The sequence below is a fragment of the Xenopus tropicalis genome, chromosome 7 (assembly GCF_000004195.4).
Source record: "Xenopus tropicalis strain Nigerian chromosome 7, UCB_Xtro_10.0, whole genome shotgun sequence".
NCBI lineage: Eukaryota > Metazoa > Chordata > Amphibia > Anura > Pipidae > Xenopus > Xenopus tropicalis.
The window spans coordinates 100,973,954-100,997,770 of NC_030683.2; the positions used below are offsets into that span (position 1 = coordinate 100,973,954).

Here is a 23,817-nt window from a genome sequence, read left to right on the forward strand (position 1 = left end):
AAGTGCTACTTATGTACGCAGAGCTGTACAGTAGAATACATTAATATAAACAGGGGTATTAAAATAGATAAATACAAAGTATTACAATAAGCACAAATAAATACAAGATACAGTTGCAATAAGTTAAGAGCCAAAGACACAAGAGGATGGAGGTCCCTGCCCCGTAGAGCTTACAATCTATATGGGACTAAGGGTGAATGGGGGCATGTTTGAGTCTGTATTACACCTTAATGCATGTCCAACCCATGTCTATCGCCTTTGTATTATGATGGTAGCCATGTCCTCTAGATGACACTTTGTACAAAAGTCATAGTTTGAAATCTTTTGGATAATACTAACATTGCTAAAATTAATGGGCTATACACTAATATGGACAACCAAGTCCTACCTTGCTCTTGTAGCACCAGTGACCCTCAGGAGAAAACTGACACAGATCTGAAACATATGGAATGATTAGGAATGTTTTCAGGGGTGGAACTTCAGTGCCAAAGATCAGTTGTACTCCTAGGTTGGTGCAGCATGTACGTGGTACATTATTTCTATCTTTCCATCACATATCCTTCAACTGTCAAATATAATGGCAAGAAATAACTGAAGTACAGTTGCAAGCATGAGGAAGGGAAAGGCCATGGATACCATATCACTTTGCTACATGTGCAGCATGATTACATGTTTCCAATATCCATAATTCCATCTAAGATCTCTGCTTTGTTTAATAGGATTTCTGGTGGGGTTGGGGTGTTGAGTTGGACTAGCGCCCAGCAGCACATCCACAATATACTTCTCATATATAACGCTAGGAAAGGAATGAAATGTATATTAACTAGGGACATTGCAGAATATTCTTGAGGAAGACTACAAACATGATTAGTGAGAACATTAAGGAATCCTATCTGATTAATAAAACTGACGCATAGGTAATGTGTTTGAACAGCTGTAGAATCTAGTATAACAACTAATTATATGTAGCCATGCTAATCTGATACATCATCATTTTTCCTTAACAAGATTCATTAAATTTTCACGTATCAAATTCACACAACCGCAGAGATTAAAAATGGCTAAACTATCGATTTGCCAGTTGTGTCTTTAAAGTACAACAGGGGAAATATTACTCATTCCATTCATTGTTTTAATAGGAAAAATAGATTTTTTTTTTCTGGATTAATAGTGCATAGAAAAGTATGAATACTTTGTTGACTCTCTCCTACTGACTTCTACATGAACTGGCCAGCTTTAAGACAAATGTTTACATTCAAGCTTTTTTGCACTTATTTAATTTCATGCATATGAGTTTCAAAACTTTAATTTAAATTTGAGAGTTTAAGCTCAAAAAAACATATCACGGAAAAAGCTTTGTAATTTATAAATAGGCTCTGAAATCTTAGAACCAAGTGACGTTATGTTATTAAAGAAGAACAGAAGAATATAACCCATTTTATAGGGGGTCTATTTAATTCTTTTGAAACAGAAGAATCTAAAATTTTAGACAAATTTCTCTATTTTGCCTTTGTGATTCTATTTAGTTTATGAAGAATTTACACTGGGGTTTTAGACCAATATTTTGATCACATTTGTTCTCTACTCCTGGACTGTTGAAATACATATTCCATCACATTTGTTTTGCCAACATGAATTATGTAATAAATGGTAATGACATTAAAGATATATGAATTAGCGGGATGCTTCTAGCATTATATAGTAGTACAGGTATGGGATATGATCCAGAATGCTCGGGACCTGGGGTTTTCTAGGTAAGGGGTCTTTCCCTAATTCGGATCTCCTACCTTTATCACTGCTAAAAAAATATTTAAACAGTAATTAAACCCAATATAATTGTTTTGGCTCCAATAAGGATTAATTATATCTTAGTTGGGATCAAGTACAAGGTACTGTTTTATTACCATAGAGAAAAAGGAAACCGTTATTAAAAATGCGAATTATTTGATTAAAATGGAGACTATGGGAGATGGCCTTTCCGTAATTCGGAACTTTCTGGGTAAGGGGTTTCCAGATAAGGAGTCTGATACCTGTACTTTACAATGTAACTTTACAATGTACTTTACAAAGTCTAAAACCAGTGCCAGACTGACCCACAAGGATACCAGGAAAACTCTTGGTGGGCCCAGGGGTCAGTGGGCCCTCTTGCTTCTAACTATTTGGCCAATTGCATGGTCAGTCCCTTTTTTCTGTATGGGAAAAAGAGATGGAAGGATAGAGACAAGAGACTTGGATAATAAAGAGTTTGAGGGAGGAGAGGAGGAATAATAGTTTAGAAAGAAGGCCTGTGGTGCAAGGTTTTCTGTTGGGCCCCTGCCATCTCAGTCCGATACTATCTACAATCTACAACTATTTAGGAGTATTTTGAAATTTCAATTATTATAACTAATGCTCTTAATCAAATCACAAGTTTCCACATTTCATTGGAATCCTCTGATTTCCTACATAGCAGCCTCTTTTTTGTTTTTGTTCAATTTGTAGGTAGTTGTTTATAACATTTTTGTGCACAATGTGAAGTTCAAACCCTGAAGGATTGATATGGAATATTAAACTGTTTTAATGCATGTAAGTCATATTTCCTAAGAATTTATCATCGAATTTACTCTCACAGTAAATAAACTACCAACCATAAATTCTATTTACTCGTAAACGGTTTGGAACGCCCCAAAAATGCAATACATAAAAGAAAAACTTACAAAAATACTTTTTATTGCCTTTAATAATTTTTATTCTTTGGAAAGTTTAGCAGAATAAATTCATGATCATAAACGTCTGCTTTCGGTAAAATGTACAAGAAAAGATCAGATTTACTACCTATAGTTGTGGGAGGTTTTATGACTTGTACATATCAGACAAAGTAGAATTAAAAACATTTGCCAGAATTATTGCCTTCCCTAGGTACTTGTTATTTATTTTCTGAATAATCAAGAGAAACTCATTGGGATTCTTTAAGATACCAAAATGCTTTCCATTTTACTGCATTCTGCTGTCAACGTTCCATAATCTACAACATATTCCCAAAAAGTGAATAGCAGATTCATGGTGATTATTCTGCAGCATCCCACAGTGGAGAAGACGCTGCAGGCTTTATCAGATTTATGAGTAGTAATTAATATCTCCCTACTGAGCACTCCCTTGCTTAGATGGTGTTGAATAAACTACAAGCGTTGCTACCACATGCAATAAGAAACAACCTTATCACTCAAATCATTGTATTTGCTATTTTGTTTTGGGTTTTTTTCATGGCTTTAGTATCTGTGGTTAAGCCTGAATCTTATCCTATAGCAGTGATTCCCAACCAGTGGCTCAGGGGCAACATGTTGCTCCCCAACCCCTTGGATGTTGCTCTCAGTGCCCCCAAACCAGGTAGTTATTTTTAAATTCCTGACTTGGGGGCAAGTTTTGGTTAAATACAAACAAGATTTCCTACCAAATAAAGCCCCTGTGAGCTGATAGTGTGCATAAAGGCTGCCTAATAGCCAATCTTAGCCCTTATTTGGCTCCTCCATGAACTTTTATGGTGCTTATGTTGCTCTCCAAGTCTTTTTACATTTGACTGTGGCTCATGAGTAAGAAAGGTTGGCGACCCCTGTCCTATAGAATCCCAAATGTTTTCTTTTAGGGGGGCTTATCATGTTGGTATTTTAGGCCCCTGTCACACAGGGGTCATTATTATCAACACTGGGCAAATTTGCCTGCTCTCCCCACCCTCGACTTTACCCTGCTGGCTTCCGAATTTATGGGGTCACTCCTGCCCCTTCACTTTTGTTTTTTTTTTTATTATTTATTCTTTATACAATTACAACAACCATTGAGAAACAAGCAAATCCCAACAGGGAATAATAAGGTACAGAATATAAACAAACCCCTTCCCTTTTGTGAAGTCATCGGCGGGCCGGGCAAAGGCCTATAAATAGAATGGACTAGCCAGGTTGAGTAGGGTTGGAGCTGGGAGCAGGTTGGTTAGGGTCGGGTGCAGGCCCAGGTTTACTCAAACCACACATCACTAGTGTAGAAATATGTGTGATGATGTAAAAGGAAATGTTTCCCCTACCTGTTTAATTATCCTTTATATATAGCCACACTGGAGAAATATTCATATGCAACAGATGTCTAGTTTATTATCCCAAGTCCAGTTCCTGGGATGACAAGTTTCATGTACATGGCATAGTGAAACTAACAAGGGAAAGCTGAAAGAGGAGTTTGGCCCGCTGACAAAATGCCAGAGGAATTTGCTTTGCATAAGGTCTGACCACATTCATTCGCAGCACGAGCAATGGCTTTTATACAAAGAATGGAAGTGTCCAGAATGATGTAAAAGCTTCTGTTTTACATCTGTTAGTGGTTTTATTTCTCACTGATAGGCATCATTTTTTTCGGAGCCTTTCCGATAGTTAAAAAGAAATAATTGGTACATAGATTATGTCCATATTTATATGAACGCGGCAAAGAAGGATGGGCTACTTAAAGCTTTGTACAGCTATGAAAATAATAGATTTAAACAACTTATTATGGTTGCTGTCCAGAATGTTCTGCGCTGCGTGCATCATTTATGATGAGGGCTTCCTGCAGTAGTGTGTGTTGTTAAAAACGGCTGCACATTTTTGGCTTAGATTTTAGCTTTGACAATGAGCAGACTTTGCTATTGCCCCCAAGATGTTATTAGGGGTCAGAGACGCGCATTATAAAGCAGGCTATCGCTGCAGGAGATAATGGTGCCTGAGAATGTTCATTGTTGAAGATGTAGTAATATTTCATCAGTGCCCATCTCATTCCCAAAGACTTGTGTTTTATGCTACATGGGCACAGTATTCCTCAACACACACTCAGAATTTCAAATGTATTGTTTATGTATACAGCTATGGGATCTATTATCCAGAAACACATTATCCAGAAAGCTCCGAATTACAGGAAGGTCAACCCCCATAGACTCCATTTTAATTAAATAATTCAAAATTTTAAAACATATTTCCCTTTTCTCAGTAATTATAAAACAGTACCTGTACTTGACGCCAACTAAGATATAATTACCCCTTATTGGGGGCAGAACAGCCCTATTGGGTGTATTTAGGGGCAGGTTTATCTATTCATTCCTATAGGATTTTTAGAAACATATTTCACTTTCACCTATTAATAAATATGCTTAGAAAATCCCATAGGAATGAAAGAAAGTGGGTGAGTTTTCCTGGGGTGAGCTCTAATCTCACATTTTGATAGATTTGTTCCTTCAAAATCACTGTGATTATTTTTATGGTGTACTTTTTATTCCTAAATTACACTCTTTACATAGAAAATAATTCACTCTACCATTTAAAATTTTATTTGTGAACCAACAAATGTATTTAGTTGTAATATTGGTGTGTAGGCGCCATCTCAGTGCATTGTGCCTGAGTCTGAGCTTTCAGAAGGAGCCAGCGCTACACATTAGAACTGCTTTCAGGTAACCTATTGTTTCTCCTACTCCCATGTAACTGGAGGAGTCCCAAGTCGGACTTGGATTTCTTACTAGTGAGTGCTATTCTGATATCTACAGTGAGCTGCTATCTTGCTACCTTCCCATTGTTCTGCTGATCGGCTGCTGGGAGAGGGTTGATATCACTCCAACTTGCAGCTCAGCAGTAAAGTTTGACTGAAGTTTATCAGTCACATGGCTGTGGCACCCTGGGAAATGAAGAATATGGCTAGCCCCACCTGAAATTTTTCTGGAGAAGGTCTATTAACTGATGGGTATTGAAAAAAAACATGTTTTCCCATGACAGTATTCCTGTATGGAGATGCAAATTATGGAAAGATCCCTTATCCAGAAAACCCCAGATGCCGAGGATACTGAATAATAGATCCAATACCTGTATTTGAATTCATATAAGCAATGGTATAAAGATATTATACCGCAGAGAGGTAAACCATGCCACGTCAGCTGCTTCAAGATTATGCTTCCCAGAATTCCATTCCACGACATTACACAGCAAGCTTCACTGTACTGTAAATGCAGAAAATAAAACAAGATAAAGGCAAAGCAAAAAGCATAACACATAACTTATATAAGTAATATGGAAAAATAATAGATTCTTAAATAATATTAAAAAAGAATGTTATGTTTTTATCTAAAAATGGTTTATTGGCATTGGAGCAAATAAACTAAATATTTTAAGACACAATTTTAACACAGGCCAGAAGATACTGTCCTATATCTCTGTTTAACTAGTATAAAAATAAAATATTAAATCTGGCTGCATAGGAAGACATAAGGTTGACCAATATGGTTACTATTGTTCCATGGGTGGTGTCCTCGGTCTACTATTCTGATCTACTGAGTTCTGATCCCATCTGTGCACTGAGGGTTGTTTGGGACTTAAAGTTTACTTTTTGTTGATCCCTTTCAGAACTTATGGGAGTCCAACAGTGGACAAGAGATATGACGACACTGGGTATTTGGCAGATGAGGTAGGGCAGTTTGGCCCAATGTGTGTGCATCCAAATCACACATAATCTGAACATGTTAGTTTGTATGTGGCCAGTAACTCCCAGGTTAGGCATTCAGCTACAGGCTATTTATCACCCTAAGCCTGGCCCAGGAGCACCATAGATACAGTGTTAGCCGCAGATTATTGGCCCATTGAGTTCTGGCTATTACAGTGTTATAAAATATTGCACCTGGAATAGAATTTTACACTTTCTTCCAAATGTTATAAGACACAGCATCAAGGCACAGAGTTAGACTAGCAAATAATATTCCTACTGTGTCTCATTCTTCTGATATTAATCTGCAACAAAATCTCTAGGGGTCAGGAAAAATACATTTTTAACTTTATTCAGTCACTTTAGTGATCATCACATAGTTATCGTTCCTTTAGATGACTTTCATCATACAGTATTATTCAATATATATTTATATATTGTTAATATATATAATGCACATCTGTTTGTTTTTTTGTTTCTGAACACAATCTACACTAGCATCTTGTCTTTCTTCCTTAATGTGTCTAGGCAGCACTGATCTGCCACAGAGGACCCAAGCCCTTTAAAATTGATTAGAGCTGCCTAATAGCATCATTATGGAAAAAGAATGGGTGAGTTCTGCATAGAAGTCTGCTGCTGCTTGACTGGCCAAAATGTAATGGTAGTTGAGCAGGAGGGGCATAAGGTGAAACGCTGGCAGGAAATTCTCATGCTCAAATTGTGTGGGCTGGCAAGTATAATCATTCACCTGGCAGAGTAGGAAACAGGTATTAATTGGGATGCAGCTACTAACCAATAGCTCAGGGCTCTGCATGAATTTCAGCATAAGCAGCTTCTCTATAACTGCCATAAACTCAGGGTAAAGCACTGTTTTATATAGAGGATTGCAGGACCAAGCGTGCAGTTTAGAGATAACACAGTTATGGTGGGTAGGGGGCCCCCAAGCTAATGTTTGGTGCACCTTCAGAAAAAGGGGTTCATCTGTGTTTAGTCACTAAATTAAAGGGGACCTGCCACCCTAAGAAATAATTCAAAATTCTTTTCTATTAGGTTTATAAAGCAAAACAAACTTTTACACTACATAAATTATTTAAATGTTGTTTCCTCCTTCCTGTTTTTGCATCATCCCAGAAATATGTTTATCATAAACAAGTATCATAAACAGTTTATGCACCAGAATGAGGGACCTGATGCCCATGCACAGGCTACACAATTACAGACAGTGAGGAAGGAGGGGGCATGTAAGGAGTGCAGTGACATCTAGAACATGCAGAATGGAAGGTGAAAGTAATTGCCTGCCCCGCCTCTATGCCTAAGGAGGCCAATATTTCATTGGCAGTTGAGATTTGTAAATACAATTATAACACGTATGGATATTTTAATAAATAATAAATGTTGGGTTTTATATTTAACTTTAAAAGGACTTTTATTATGCAGCTTTTTACGTCTGGGTGAAAGCTTGTAAGAAGGTGGAAAGATGTATGCTTAATATGTATGTTGGGAAAATGTGTTAAAGTGTTATAAAAGGGTTATTTCTTTGTTTGGCCACTAGGTGGCGGCATTAGTTACTTGGGTATAATTATAAAAGTTAAGCGTAAAGTAGACCACCAGCCACCAGAGGGCAGTGCAAGCAGGAGGCTATAAAAGGAGCAGGTATACCCAGGTTCAGGGTCTTTGACAGGAGATTGTGGTCGAGTTAACATCTATTGACAGGAGGTGACTCAGGACCTGGGACAGAAGGAAAGGAATAGTTAGTAGAGGTTAGAGGGGTGTAATAGCGAGCATTACGTGCACGGAGTAGTCAGGGTAGATAGAACAGGCAGCCTCCGCCCCAACCAGGGGAAAGCGGAACCAGGTTCAAACGGGCACCCCATTACTCAGGAATCCAGTGGCAGTATAGGAACAGCTGGTGTGGAAGTGCAAGAGGCTTATGGCCAGAATCCATTAGAAAAAAGGCCTATCCGGGTAATAGTGGAGGGGTATTGCTGAAGAGTACCGGACCACTAGCGAGAGTGGAGGGGACCACTAGTGCGGATGAATGGGACAAGGTTCCATGGTAACGGAAACAGAGTGAATTTGCCTAGCTGGGCAACTGGCCTATGGATATCCTTGTGGAGGGAAATTACAAATGTGGGAAGTATTTTGTTAACCTGCCTGCCTGAATATCTTGGTGACCATCCCTTGTTAATAAAAAGTTATATGGGATGAGCAAGAGTCTGCACATTTTTCCAACCAGAGTTAGGAATACTTGACTTAGGATAAGAGAGTTGGTACTGAAGTGGAGCTGCCCGTGACATCTGCGTGCATGCTTTATTTGTTTTCCCCCCCATAGGGACATTACGCCTTATATGGTGGAATTTTCAGGCTTCTAAAAAAAATTAGATATGGGGGCAAATTTACTACAGTGGTCAATATCACCACTTACTTATAGCAAACTTAAGTCACTTTCATGCTCTAATGTGTACTAGGCCGATCAAAACTAACCACTGATTGGCTGAAAGCACGTGGCTGTGGTTTAGCCCCTATGCTAGTAAGCCAAAACATGACTTAGTACTAAGGCTCATGTCACATGGGAGCTTTTTCTCTGGCAGTGGAGAAAATGCGAGTGCAGCTCCAGTCCTAACAACATGTGCCTGGCGCCCTATGGCGCCTTATGTGCAATAAGCATTACTTTCCAAAGATCTGTGTAATCTATAGACCGGGAAATCCCTTTTATCTAGTCTTTTTTTTTGCCCAAGCTGTGACCTTAAATTTAATTAAATCTACTTTTAAAGTGGCTTCCCCTTTGCATCCTTTAGAAAAGGAACATGGGTCTTTTTATTAACCTTTCTTTAATAATGCACTTTTTCCCTCTAGAAATCTCTATTCCTGCTGATTCATTATGTGTCGGTAAGCAGAGCGTGACATGTTAAAAGCTATCTTGATAGTATTTGATATTCAGTACTAACAACTTATCGAGTCATAGGAGATTTTTAAAGGGGAGTGTAGGGGGGGGAACAATCTGCATACTCGATGTGCCAAGACAGTAGGCAATTTGCATTCAGCATCCAGAAATTTTCTGCTTGCAATCTGTCACCCTTCAGTAGGTTTTCATTTTATAACCTTCACAACATAAGGGGGAGTGTAAGCAATAGCATACAACTATAGACAGAAATGTAACCTTGAATGACAGATAAATACAGAACTGAAGATACAAATTGTTTGCATTGGACCTCCTATTAGCAGGATAGTTCACTCATTCCAGCTACTGTTCGGACACGTGAATTGCAATTCAGATCCTTGGGAACTTCATAGTGCTCAGTTATTCATCTTGTAGTGATTGCCTATTCATGAGGATTCTCATTCACATAATACATCTAAACCCAGTGCTTCCCAAACTCCCAGGGACCAGGAAAATTGGCTGTGGGGCTCAGCCTAAAGGTCATTAAGGGTGAGATTTTACGATAATATCTATTTGCTCTCATTAAAACAATTGAAACTTAATTTACAACACAATTAATTGAGATTTAGGGTGACAACTTACATTTGTTATGAGTTAGGGGGCTCTGACCAAAGCTTGAATCTGCAAATGGGGCTGAAACTGAAAAAGTCAGAACTGCTCATAACATTCTCAGGGGTCACTGTAATTACAGGAGCAATATTTGCTCCAGAACTAGTAACCCATAGAAACCAATCAGGCATCTGCTTTAACACACTAGCCCTGTAAAAGACACACATGTCATATTTGGTTGCTATGGGTTGTTAGACCTGGAAAACCATACAGCTTGCAAGGGGAGCTTACCCCATTTATTTAGCCAGTACAGGTATCGGACCCCTTTTCCGGGGGGCCTCCCAGCCAGGCCCAGACTGGCAATCTGTGGATTCTGGCAAATGCCGGAGGGGCTGCTGTAAGATGCCATAGACAGTCACTATTTATTGGGCTGGTGGGGGCTGTTTGGGTCTCTGTGTACTTGAAATGCCAGGGCCTATTTTGAATCCCAGTCAGAACCTGTTCCCAGGAGCGAGACTTGGAATGCACAGAGCACATAACATAAACACACAAGGCTTGCTTATTTATAAAGTGGTGCAAAATGTGCAGAATCCTATTGGCAATTGTTTCAGGATACCACTGTCCACATTGTACTAAAAAATAATGTTCATGGTAAGCTGGCTCTTTAAAAATCAGATTTGAGTTAGAAGCAAGTAAATGAAGTCCTTGCTTTCTAGCGCTGGGTGTTTGTTCTCGTCTCAGAAGAATGCACATGGTGCTCCAAATATTCTGTTTATCTGCTAATCTTAAATTAATTTGTATAATTTTCTTGAGAGCAATACTTGACATTGAAAAATCACATAACTTTGGTATAAATTATCTGTTTCATGATTCATTAACCCTCTTTTACCAAAAGCATAATGGGAAGATCCGCTATACTAGCTGAGTGCTTCTGAAATAGCAAAAGGGCATTATGAAATATTACCCACAAACTAAAACTTAGAGGAAAAAAAGAAACAAAGTGTCTTATTTAAAGAGTGTTTAAAAAAAACTTTCCCTCGTTGGTAGAAACACAGCCCTAGGCCCAGTTCCACCTCAATCTTGAGTCTTGCATTCATGGAAGGATCACAAAATACAGCTATTGACCAATGTTATTAGGAACTAGTTATATACAAATTATTTTAGCAATACTTGTGACTGATAAAGGGGCTAGAGAAAGTGAAATAATTTAAGGGGGGGAGGGTTAGGCATGTCTACCCTTCAGCTTTAATGTCTAAGGTTGTCTAAATGAAGAAATTCAGATTTATTAAAGGAGAAACAAACTGTTTTGAACACACTGGGGCTTCAGCACAGTCACCTCACCCCAAATCTCAAAGGTGACCCCATAGCACAAACATAATTAAGAAGGGGTGGGGGTACAAATACATTAGAGCAGTGATCCCCAACCAGTGGCTCAGGAGCAACATGTTGCACCCCAAAACCTTGGATGTTGCCTCAAAGCAGATGCTTATTTTTGAATTATTGACTTGGTGGAAAGTTTTGGTTGCATAAAGACCATAGGGCTGATTCACTAAGGTGCGTTGAAACAAGCGCTATTTATAGCATGTGTTAAAAATTTTATTGCGTCTTATTTTTCGCGTCAACGCACAATTCACTAAAAGCATACTTGCATTAATTTAGACGTGATGCTGTTTGCTTTATTTAAGTTGCAAAGACTACTTTTGTGCAGTATTTGACGCAACGCACGCTAATTAACACAGTGACAAATTGTCACCATGTGTGAACAACCGCACGCCATATTAGCCATACACACCATTACTTTTGTAAAACTACTGTTCTGAAAATGCCCATTTCCCTGCAAACTGGCGGCTGCATCACTCTAGGGCCAACACAGACTTGAATAAATAGAACTGCAAAGTCCTTATTGTGTTGCCAAAAGCTCATGAACTGTACTTTTCTATAATTACCGCCTGCCCCAAGTAGGTGTTAATTTTCGCACAGACTAATGCGATATTTAGCGCGTCTAAGTGTTTGTGAATCATGCGTTAGTATTAATTCTGCGCGAGAATTAATGCATTCGGTTGTGCGCTATTTAACGCACATGATATGCGACTTAACGCATGCGTCAATTTTAACACAAAACATGCGATAACGCTTATCAACCTTTAGTGAATCAACCCTCATGTGTACTGCCAAACAGGACCTCCTGCAGGCTGCCAGTCCACATTGGGGCTACCAAATAGCCAATCATAGCTCTTATTTGGCACCCCTGGAACTGGAAGGTATAAAGCAGCGGTTCTCAACCTGTGGGTTGCGACCCCTTTGGGGGTCGAAAAACCCTTTCACAGGGGTCGCCTAAACACATATTTCCAATGGTCATAGGAATAATTTTATGGTTGGGGGTCAGCACAACATGAGGAACTGTATTAAAGGGTCGCGGCATTAGGAAGGTTGAGAACCACTGGTATAAAAAGTTGGGGATCCATGCATTAGAGAATCCACTACAGTCATCACCAAGGTGAAAAATGCACACTGAAAGCTACGACCCAAGTCAGACTTTGGTGTGAATGCTCCTGGGCAGTGGTCACAACAGTGGAGGCCCTGACAGAATAAACACAGCCAAACTTGGCTGCCTCCCTCTCCTCTGCATAACTTTGAACTGATTGTCTTGGCAACAATGAAATAGGAGCCCCCTTAGGTGTTTGGGTGATGGGGTTGTAACCGCAGCTTGATGGATAAGTAGCTTGGTGGCAAAGTACACGCTCTGCTGTAGCGGAAATCACAAATAACAAGCTATTGGGACATTACAATGTCAAAATACTCATTTAAAATGTAAAATAATGTAAATGTGATGTCTCCATGTCTTAGAGATACTGTCTCCAAGTTAGACTTTCACAATTTTTCTAAATAATTTAGCCACTGAAGGAGCATCTCCATTTAAATCTGTTCAGGAATCATGGCCGCACCCACCAAAATTAATTTACCCATAGATGTAGATGAATGAGGCTTTGTATGAGGAAGACCCTATTGTATGTCAATATGTCTTAGTGAACAATTATATGAAAAAAGGAGGAGTGTAGGCCATATATACAGATGAAGTATACATTTTATTTATATTTCTGATTTGCTGTAATGATTTGCATATGGCATAAATCAACACATCCATCCTATCCTACCTGCATGGAAAACAACATATACTGTACAAATGGTAACTGTTAACTGATACAGTGGTTTATATACTCCATAAACATATATATTAGAGGGAATCTAAGGAACATTGTATGTCTTATCCACCACAAACAGAGTTAGTGCAAAGATTATAGTTAATAAGTAAAACTTCAAAATAATTCTATATAAGATGTAGTGTAAGATCAGGTTTTTCTTATATGGAGATGAACATTCTATTTCCATTATTCTGTCTCTCCTATAGCTGAGAGTGTTATCATCACTAAGTTCTACTTTTGTATTTAACCAGTTATAAACAGGGTAGGGGAGGGGGTATTTTCAATAGAAGCCACTGAAGTAACACTATCTGCTCTGAATTCTGACTGGGAAGTTATTGGTATTAGGTACGGGGTTCAACAACAGCAATGGGGGTTAAACGTTTTGTAATCCGTGGTATAAATGTTGCACAGAATAATATAGAAGCATACAATGATTATGAAAATTGGCAGCATTCACTAAATAGGGCCATGGCCAGAGATGGGAAAGGCAGAATAATGCAGTAAGACAGAAGTAATACTAATTTTGGATACAACAGTGTTGTCCAACATGAGACTTTCCAATTGCTGTCGTAAATGTTCTCCCACCCCCTTTGGCTGTTGGTGGAATGCCAATAGTTTAATAGCTGCTGTACTCAAATTAAAGTTTTTGTACCAAGGACATTTTCTGATTCAAGGCCCATAATGAACATTGGGGGCCCGGGGCAAGTGCCCTCTCAGCTGTACCCTCATATTTTTCATGTTCATCCCATCAGTGATGTGGAGGCTCAATGTGAGACACTGCTCTCTACATTTGGCATTCCTGTGTTTTTCATTTTATGTGATATCCCTTTTAGTGTGGATAAGAACCTGTTTCTGACTTGGCCTCCGCTATTCTCTCCACAGTTCATGGTATTAAATGGACATGCAACAATGGGAACAGCAGTTCAGGGTTTTCTGTGGAGCAGCTTGTTCAGCAGATACTCGACAGTCATCAGACCAAACCACAGCCTCGGACGCACAACTGTCTCTGCACTGGCAACTTAGGTAAATATAGAGATTAAACCTAGGGGTCACAGAAATGTGTCTATTTATTCACCCATTTATTCCCAATCATTATATGAGTAATAATTTGCCTCACAGACATGGCCTAAAGTGCCAGAATAGGGACAATTGTGCGCAATTTGACTCAAATCCTAGTAGTTTTCCTGTGTAGTACAAAGTTGGGGGAAAGGCCTTCCTAATACATTGGTTATTACCACTCACAAACAAAGACTGGTATTTAAATATGAAGGGACATGCAACCCTCATCATTCCTGTTGTTGTAGAACTACAACTCCAAGTATCTTCTTGCCGCCCTGGGCTTGAAGGGAAGCTATATACTGTAGCTAAAGAGATAAACTATGTGCAAGTTTGTCTTATCCGAAGCTAAAGTGATCTGATATTGCTTGTACAGTCTTTAAGAATTTAAAATATGAGATTGTCTAGTAAATTTCACCTCCAGAAAAACAAAAATATTTTGCAGCTTTTCCAAGAATAGCTATGTCAGCCCAGAACCACAAGCCACTAAGAAGTCAGAGATAAAAGCCTAAAAGAAGTGATGCCACTAGAACACTAAACTCCTTTGGAGCTGGAGGAAAGTAAAAAAAAAACGATCAACTGAATAAAAATAGTATTTTGCAGTGCAATATTGTCTATGGGATGGTTATTACATTGTGGAACTTTAATTGCACATGGTGCGTATTTACGACCTGGCTGTAGGTAGTGTAAGATTTTGCAGTGCTCACTGGGGCAAACTAAAACACACACAATCTATTTTTGATCGATGGTCGATGATTCTGATACTTTTGAGGGTAATTCATTAGAAGCAAAGGGAAATTGGTCTGCAAAAGAAGAGAAGAATGTTATACCCTTTAAATGTTTGGGTAAATTAATTTGTAGTAAAAAAAATGATAAGGCCCGGACTGCAATCTGTGGATTCTGGCAAATGCCAGAGGGGCTGCTGTAAGATGCCATAGACAGTGACTATTTATTGGGCCTATGGGAGGGTGTTTGGGCCTAAGTGTACTTGAAATGCCAGGGCCTATTTTGAACCCCAGTCCAGACCTGGACTATAGGTCAGAAGATATTGCATTACTGTCCAAACATAGAAATGCCTCTGATAAGTCACAGTTAAGCCACACACAGGCAGTATGCACCGGGTATGGCTTTGCCCATATGTCCATTCTAATGCCATGAAACAACCAGTAAGTGGGAGCATAGGCATTTTTATTCTTTTAAAACAATAACTCTAGGTTTAAGGTTAACATCACTCAAAGCTTAGCAACATGCTTGTAAAAGTCCAGGCAAACAAGATCTCTAATTGGAGGAGTACTGTAACTCACCTCCAATGATGACAGCGTGTGTTTGTAATGCAGAGGGGCTAATTTAATAAACTTGCACATAGCAAACAAAGGAATTGCACCGGTGCAAAATAACATCTAAATCAGCTCTAGTGACATCCAGTGATGTCTTTTACAGGGCTTCCCTGGTTCATTAAAGCTATTACTCACTGAACTCTTTTATCCTTATAACTAAGGAGAAGGTACAGTCTTTATGTATAAAATGGGCTTTTTACAATTCATTTAAATAAGGGTTTTAAACGGCTAAAGAGCTGGGAAATCCGAGTGATTTCTGTATTTTGTGCTGGATATTATTGTGATATTGTGTACAACAGCTTTGTCATTAATTCTAAGAATAGAAGACGAAGGGCTTGTTTTTCCTAAAGGTGAATCCATGATTCTAGTCATTAGCTGTAACGATTCCATGCACCAGAACTGGGTGACATTTATCAAGAAGCATTTCCGTGGTATGTACACAGAGCTGCACCTGACTATTTTTACAAATATTTTGAAACAAGCTCAGAATAAAATCCATCACTTTCTGCATTATAAGGAAAAAGAGCGATATAATGAGAAACCATGTATTTTCCTTGTTTGCGAGCGCATCAGACCTCCTTTAGGGATTATTTCTGCAGTTTAATGGCTCGGATTTTTACTATTTAAATATTTCATATTTATTGCAAGACTATTTTATTGGGGGTGGCCAATATTAATGGAACACGGACAGCACCGAAATAATGACTTTTGTTTTAGACATATTTATTCATTTCTGGGGTACATCGCTGGTCTTTTTTTTGCTTCTATGCACAAATTGTTCATATACTTGCAGATTTTAAACAAGATTGCCCATAAAGCATCTACATCATTGTAGATTGGTGGCAGAGTATAAACCTGTTCACTACATACAATACAAATGGAATTTACATTGCTTAATAACATTGCAAAGTAGTATGTTTGGTAACTGTGAAACATCCTCCCAGATAGCTATAAAGAGAGAAATAGCTGGATGAATTCATAGAGACAGAAAAAGTTAAATGTAGGAGGAATTGGGGAGATAGATATAGAAAGACATATATATGTAGAAGAAAGACATAGAATGGTTACATTCATAAACAATGGTGTTAATGCAACCAATATTTCAAAGCCTGCACTAGTTATATTATTAACCTATGAACAAGCCTGGACTGGCAATCTGTGGGTTCTGGGGCTGCTGTAAGATGCCATAGGCAGTCACTATTTATTGGGCTGGTGGGGGGCTGTTTGAGCCTCTTTGTACAGGTATGGGACCTGTTATCCAGAATGCACGGGACCTGGAGTTTTCCAGATAAGGGATCTTTCCGTAATTTGGATCTCCATAACTTAAGTCTTTTGCTTCCAATAACAGTTAACTCTATCTTAAGGTCCCCATACACGGGCCGATAGTAGCTGCCGATATTGGTCCCTTAGACTGATTCGGCAGCTAATCGGCCCGTGTATGGGCACTCCCGATGGGCCTGCCCGACCGAGATCTGGCCTGAAATCGGCCAGATCTCGATCGGGCAGGTTAGAAAATCTGGTCGGATCGGGGACCGCATCGGCTCGACTTTGCCATTGCCCGTCGATATCGCCCACCCGTAGGTGGGGGATATCAGGAGAAGATCCGCTCACTTGGCGTGTATGGAGACCTTTAGTTAGGATCAAGTACAAGGTACTGTTTTATTATTACAGAGAAAAAGGAAATCATTATTAAAAATTTGAATTATTTGCTTATAATGGAGTCTATGGCAGATGGCCTTTCCGTAAGTCGGAACTTTCTGGATAACAGGTTTCTGGATAAGGGATCCCATACTTGTACTTGAAATGACAGGATCTTATTTAAATCCCAGTCTGGACCTGCCCATGAAAACCAATCAGCAGGTAGCTAAATGTGTATTTATTACTGTTCTATATAAAAACTTGGAGAATCCATATAAACATCATTTAGAAAGTTCTTGTGCCATGGCTCTGTAGTTTTTAGTGGCATATACCCTCTGTACCAATTACTTGCAGTGTGTATCACTATAGTCTTAAGTCAATAGTCTCCAATTTATGGTGCAGGTCCTCCAATGGGGCCTGGATTAGCAACTGGAGAATCCTACCTAAAGACCAGTTAGGGTGAGATATCAGCGGAATTCATATTTGCTCTTCTGGAATCCCATCTGGAAGCTCAGCTTTGTAAGATTTGGGATTGAATATTTGTTTGATGCCCAAGATATTCTTGGAACTATGGCTGAATGGCTCACACAGGAGCGTTTTAACATATTTTAAAGCTTCTTATGAAATGCAGAACCTCAAAAAGGGCCAGAATTAAAAATGTCCAAAACCACTACTGTGGGAAAACCATGTAGATAACACTTGCCATGACCAGGTGTAGAGGGTTCCCTTGGTGCTGTGCACCCACATGCAGTTCTTAGCTCTGTCTGAACAGAATGCATATGGAGGCTGTGTAAGAGAGTACCTTTCTAATATTTATATGGACGCACAATTTTTACAAAGGGCTGCAATATTTATTTCTGCACTGGTAAACCAATACAAAAATCCATGGGCTACATTGCGATATGATTTTTAAAAAATGGATAATTGCACCAGTTTTTGGACTTGCGTGCTTTGGTGATTTGTCTCAACTTTCTTCTATTCTTAGGAAAAAATGTAGAATAGTTTAGTCTGTGTGCTATTGCCTAGGAGTGACTTCGGTTAACAAGGGCCGACATATGATTTTGTTGTAGTTCAACAATAAATGTAGGGAGGCATCAGGTACATAAAATGCTTTGTGCACTTTGATAAAAATCACATTAAACTGACAGCCGAAATTATCAGATACAAACTTGTCCTAATAAGTGACAGAAACTGCACTTAGGGACACATTTATTAAAGTACGATTGAGTCCAAATACAAAAATTTGTATTTTTTCTAATTTATAGAACTGTGTATATTTTCTGTGGGTTTTTTTTCGTTCATTTGGGTGACTTTTTCATACCTTGTGACAAAATTTACGCAAAAATGGGAGGCTTCCAAAAACAGGCACAGAAGGATCAAAGTCAGAAAGGTTTTCCTGCCGTTTACGATCGTTCGGATACAAAAATTTTGTGACTTTCGGATCGCCAATACGATATTATCGTGACTATTACGATGTTTTGTAAGCATTTTCGTGACATTTCCGATCATTAGAAATTTTCGTATCCATTCCGAATTTTACCCATTTCTGGATTCGAATTCGAATCTGCCCCTTAGTGTATGAAAGCACCTGAAAACAACCCTTCAACTTTACAACTAAAAGTATATAAAAATAAAAAATGAGAATAAATAAGTCAATGGGTTGACCAACACCAATTTTTTCTTATTCTTAATGAGCCAATTGCAATGAAAACAATTAGTTTGAATCAAGTAGAAGGTTCTGTTTTATTTTTACAGAGATAAAAAAAAAAGCATTATTTTAAAATGATTACATTAAAATGAAGTCTAAGGGAGATGGCCGTCCCGTGATTCAGCGATTTCTGGATAATGGGTCTCCCGGATAATGTTTTCCATACCTGTATTTAATATTCACAATGGAGTTATCATATACTTTATTGATTTATGTTAGTTTTAGATCTACTGTATTTCTTTAGTATTCTAAGTGCTCCTTTGCTTCCTGGCAACAACTAAAAGGCTTTATTTGCTTTACATTTTAGCCAAACGCCCATAGCTCCCAAGCCCTGTGTTACAAATGTAATTAAACAATAAACACACCACTAGAATTATTTTGAAAAATCAACAGACCTGAAAGCTCTGTGACTTAAATGATGTTTCTGTCAATTCAATAATCCATCTTAAACTGCATCAAATTAAAACACAGTGTTAACACTGGACCAAAGAGTAAGAGCATGGCAGACGAATTAATCTCTAAAAAACGTCGGCTTTGTAAACCCCTTTGACTGGCTCATTAAAGTGTTGTAAATTCTTACAATGAAAGAAACCAACGTGTACTGAGGTTCTCACATTCTATTTGTTCATTGCACCGTCTATCTGACTGACTAAAGGTGGCCATAAATTATAAGATTTGCTTTGCGAGATCGCCAAATAAGTGGATCTTTCCCCGATGTGCTAACCCCGTTGGGCTAATTCAACCGTTTTGTCCTAGGGCCCTGGCGAATTTTCGGCCAGATAACGGTCAGGTAATGCCGTCAGGGTCCCCATACGTGGGCAGATACACTGCTGAATCAGTCTAAAGGACTTGAATCGCCAACTGAAATCTGCCCGTGTATGGATACCTTATGTTCCAGGGACAGAGTACTGGAAGCAGTACTGAATATTATGATACCTTTTTAGAACAGGAGGTAGAAAATGGAAGGCTTCAAAAGTTGATATACCATTAACTACTCCTAGAAATGCATTATAACAATTATTATAACATTACAAATATGGAGCCATTACACTGTGGGACTTAATGAGCTGGACCAGTGAAGTGAGAATTCAGGTCTATAAAAACACTTAGTTGGACGTCTAAATGTTGGCATAATTGAGTCCCTTTGTTTTTATCTTTTTGGTACACAGATAGGCCTTGTATGATAAAGGTGTCTCAGTGGTGCCTACAACATCGTTTTCCATCATTCATTAATGAGCCACTGTACTCCTTGGTCCAACAATATTTTTAAACCTGCCCAATCGACATAGGAGGACCCCACACACAGGCCTGTAAGTTGCCAACACAGTCCATCAGCGGCTTTACTGGCCTGACTATGGCCACGTTTAGACTGCATACTGCTGACCAGAGAGTCACATAGTTTTGTTTTAAAAGTCATATTCCCCATTTGTTGTGATGTATAGTATAGGTTCATTAGTAAGTTACTCTAGACTACTTTGGGTCCTGGTCCCTTCTGAAAATACAATTTTGTGAAAACTAGTATAAGCTAAAATTCACTAGCCACCTTTCTCGGAAGAGGCTTGTTATGGTACGCAAGAGGGATCATGCGCTTAAGCCTGCTTAATTGTTCAAGCTGCGGAACAAGCAATATCTGTTTGGGAATGAGTCAGGTACAGTTTGCATTGTTGTGATGAATGTTATGAAGAACAGACCAACAGTGGCCTCATTCTTTAACCTTTATTCTCTGTTCTGTTGTGTAAATGAGTGGCAAGGAGTTAACCTTTCGAGACATAGAAATAGACAGCAAATGAAATGCAAACAATACCACAAAATGTTATTTGGTGGAGCAAGAGTTCTGCTGTGCTAGTCAGCTTTTTCTCAGTCTGTACATAGACTACCAAGCAGCAAGATAATTAGATAGAAATAAAATACTGCCGTTTTGGCACAATGTATAATAGAAAATGTTTGTTTCTGTTGCCTAATTTGCTATTTTTGTTTGATTACTACAGGTGCAGGTAGCAGTGTGCACCACAAATGTAACAGTGCCAAACATCGCATCATCTCACCAAAGGTCGAACCAAGGACAGGTGGTTACAGTACTCATTCTGAGGTACAAAACAATGATGTTTCTGAAGGCAAGAATGAACACAGTCATGGCAAATCATCGAGCCGTGAGAAGAGAAATGGCAAAATGGCAAAACCTGTACTGCTTCATCAAAACAGCACTGAGGTTTCTTCGACAAATCAAGTGGAAGTTCCTGACACAACCCAGAACTCTCCTGTCTCCATCAGCAGTGGCCTAAATAGTGATCCAGACATGGCTGACAGTCCTGCAGTTACTGGCGTCTCTAGCATGGCTGTTGCATCGGTGATGGGGAGCCTGTCTCAGAACGCCACCGTGTTTATGTCTGAAGTCACGAATGAAGCAGTATATTCAATGTCTCCGAACACTGGTCCCAATCAACATCTTTTGTCCTCAGATACATCTGCCCAGGGACTAGTACTGGCTGTAAGTTCAGATGGTCACAAGTTTGCCTTCCCTACAACAGGGAGCTCCGATAGCTTATCAATGCTGTCTGCGAATGTTGCCGAAGAGCTTGTACTTTCCACCACTCTCGATAGCAGTCGAAAAATACCTGAAACCGCTATGAATTTTGATCCTGACTGTTTCCTCAACAACCCAAAACAAGGGCAAACCTATGGTGGAGGCGGCCTCAAAGAAGACAACATTTGTTCCAACATGAGAAGATCTTCAAGCACAGACCGCAGTTTCGGTTTCAATGCAGTTTTAGCAAAAGAAATTAAAACAGAGGACACAAGCTTCGAACAGCAGCTAGCGAAAGAAAGTTTCCCATCCACCTCATCAAATACACTTACCTTGACTCCAGGTTCCAGTTTGCTCCCTTCTGGAGGAGGCCTTAGTCCTAGTACCACTTTAGAGCAGATGGATTTTAGTGCCATTGATTCCAACAAGGACTATACAACCAGCTTCAACCATGCAGTGCAGAGTCCTCACGTTCATCAGACACCTTCCCCAAGCTTCTTTTTACAAGATGCCAGCAAACCTATTCCTCTGGATCAAAACTCCCACAATAGTCTAAATGACACAAACAGCACTTATGTCAACACCCTAGAAATTCCAAATGTTAAAACAGAAGTATCTTCCCAGACAGCAAGCAACTGCAATGGTACTATAGACCAAGCTAGGATAGAATCAACATCTTCTCTCCAGCTGATGCAATTTCAGGCAAATTATCAGGCAATGACTGCTGAAGAGGTTCCTATGGAGACATCCCAGCAGACTGAAGGAAATGATGGTTTGCTTAAGCAAGCTGACCTCCAAGCCTGCAGTGCAGAGCACTATATGCAGTCTGATAACAATGCTGGTATGAGGAATGGTGGCAGTCTGCCAATTCTGCAGGGAAACATGGTCCAAGGCCTCTATCCTGTTGCGCATCAGACTATAAATAACTCTTCCAACATGGAGCTCAATTTGGACCATTTTGATATCTCCTTCAGCAACCAGTTCTCAGACCTTATTAATGATTTCATATCTGTAGAAGGTGGGGGTAACACAATCTATGGACATCAACTGGTGGCAGGAGACAATAATGTGTTACCTCAGTCAGAAGATGGTAGCAGGCCTGCTTACTCGCAGGCTGAAATGTGCATACCCTGTTGTAGCCCTCAACAAGCAAGTATGCAACTCAGCGGTGCTGACACTGGGGTAACTACAATGGCTTATATGCACGTGGCAGAGGTGGTGTCAGCAGCAGCCGCAGCACAAAGCACCCTGGGAATGCTGCAACAGAGTGGGCGTTTGTTCATGGTGACAGATTACTCCCCGGAGTGGTCTTATCCTGAGGTAAGATTTCAACTCTTGCTCATTGACATTATCTATAGTACACAAGAGCCATGAATCTCCTGTAAATTAAACGGTGTGTAGTGATATAAAATCCATGCAGTGCTGATATGTAGAAAATTCAGATTCACATTACCTTACAGCACAGAAAACAGTGCCTTGTGTCAAAATTAACAAGCAGCCCTGTAATATCAGCCACTATGACAAATAAAATCTCACTATCACCCTAAGCTTAGCTTTACAGTACAAAGCACACTGGGCAAGTGCAGTGCCACAAGATCAAAAGATCAAGAGCAGCTATGGACAACTGTAAAAGCTTGGATCATTACTTCTTATGGGTGAAGACACACAGAGCTACTAGTAGCAGCTACTTGTCAGGGCTACTAAAAAAGACAATGCTGATCATTTACTGATAACTGTCTCTACATGTGTTTTAGCAGAGGCAATTCTCAGTATTGTCTATGGCAGGGTATTATCTGGAGTTTAGTAGCTGTGACAAGTAGCTGCTACTAGTAGCTCTGTGTGTCTTCACCCTTCAGGGCCGATGAATGTCTGGGCTGATACAGTAAGATCAGCAAAAACAATTTTACTTTTATATTTATATATATATATATATATATATATATATATATATATATATATATACTCTACTTTAAAGGCAAAATATAGAAAATGAATCCTCAATGCATATGTTATTTATGTTTTTTTGGACTCATGTCAATTTTTTGTTGACATGCACAATTTTTTTTCGTCCTGGGCAACAATTTTTTGTCAAATTTTTCCATGACAAATTTTTGCGCACGTTTCGCTAATAAATCCGCCAATGGAGAAACACGGAAATTCGCTACAAATCCATGCCTGCAAAATAATTTTGCTCATCCCTACATCAGAATTAATGCTATATAGTCTGCTAGAAATGCATTAGAGTGTCTTTCCAAAACACAATCACATAATATTATTTGACAAACAGCAGATATTTTTTTATTAGCGGTAATGTAGAATTTTAAATACAATCCTTTTATGCAATGGCCCATATCAGAAGTAGCACAGACATGCCTGGCAGGTGATCACTACAGCGCATTAGA

At 39.1% G+C, this 23,817-nt stretch overlaps 1 protein-coding gene across 10 annotated transcripts in view; it reads left to right on the plus strand.

Annotated features, from left to right (window-relative positions):
* The window catches only part of camta1 (calmodulin binding transcription activator 1), a 1,176,955-nt gene that overhangs the window by 980,444 nt on the left and 172,694 nt on the right, over positions 1-23,817 (plus strand). For 9 of the 10 annotated variants that reach the window (XM_031905360.1, XM_031905359.1, XM_031905362.1 and 6 more), the window contains exons 7-8: positions 14,035-14,175; positions 20,880-22,735. In XM_031905360.1, the coding sequence (XP_031761220.1) occupies positions 14,035-14,175; positions 20,880-22,735 (1,997 nt within the window). The remainder of the gene's footprint in view (positions 1-14,034; positions 14,176-20,879; positions 22,736-23,817) is intronic. The other variant, XM_031905367.1, reaches the window with a different exon arrangement.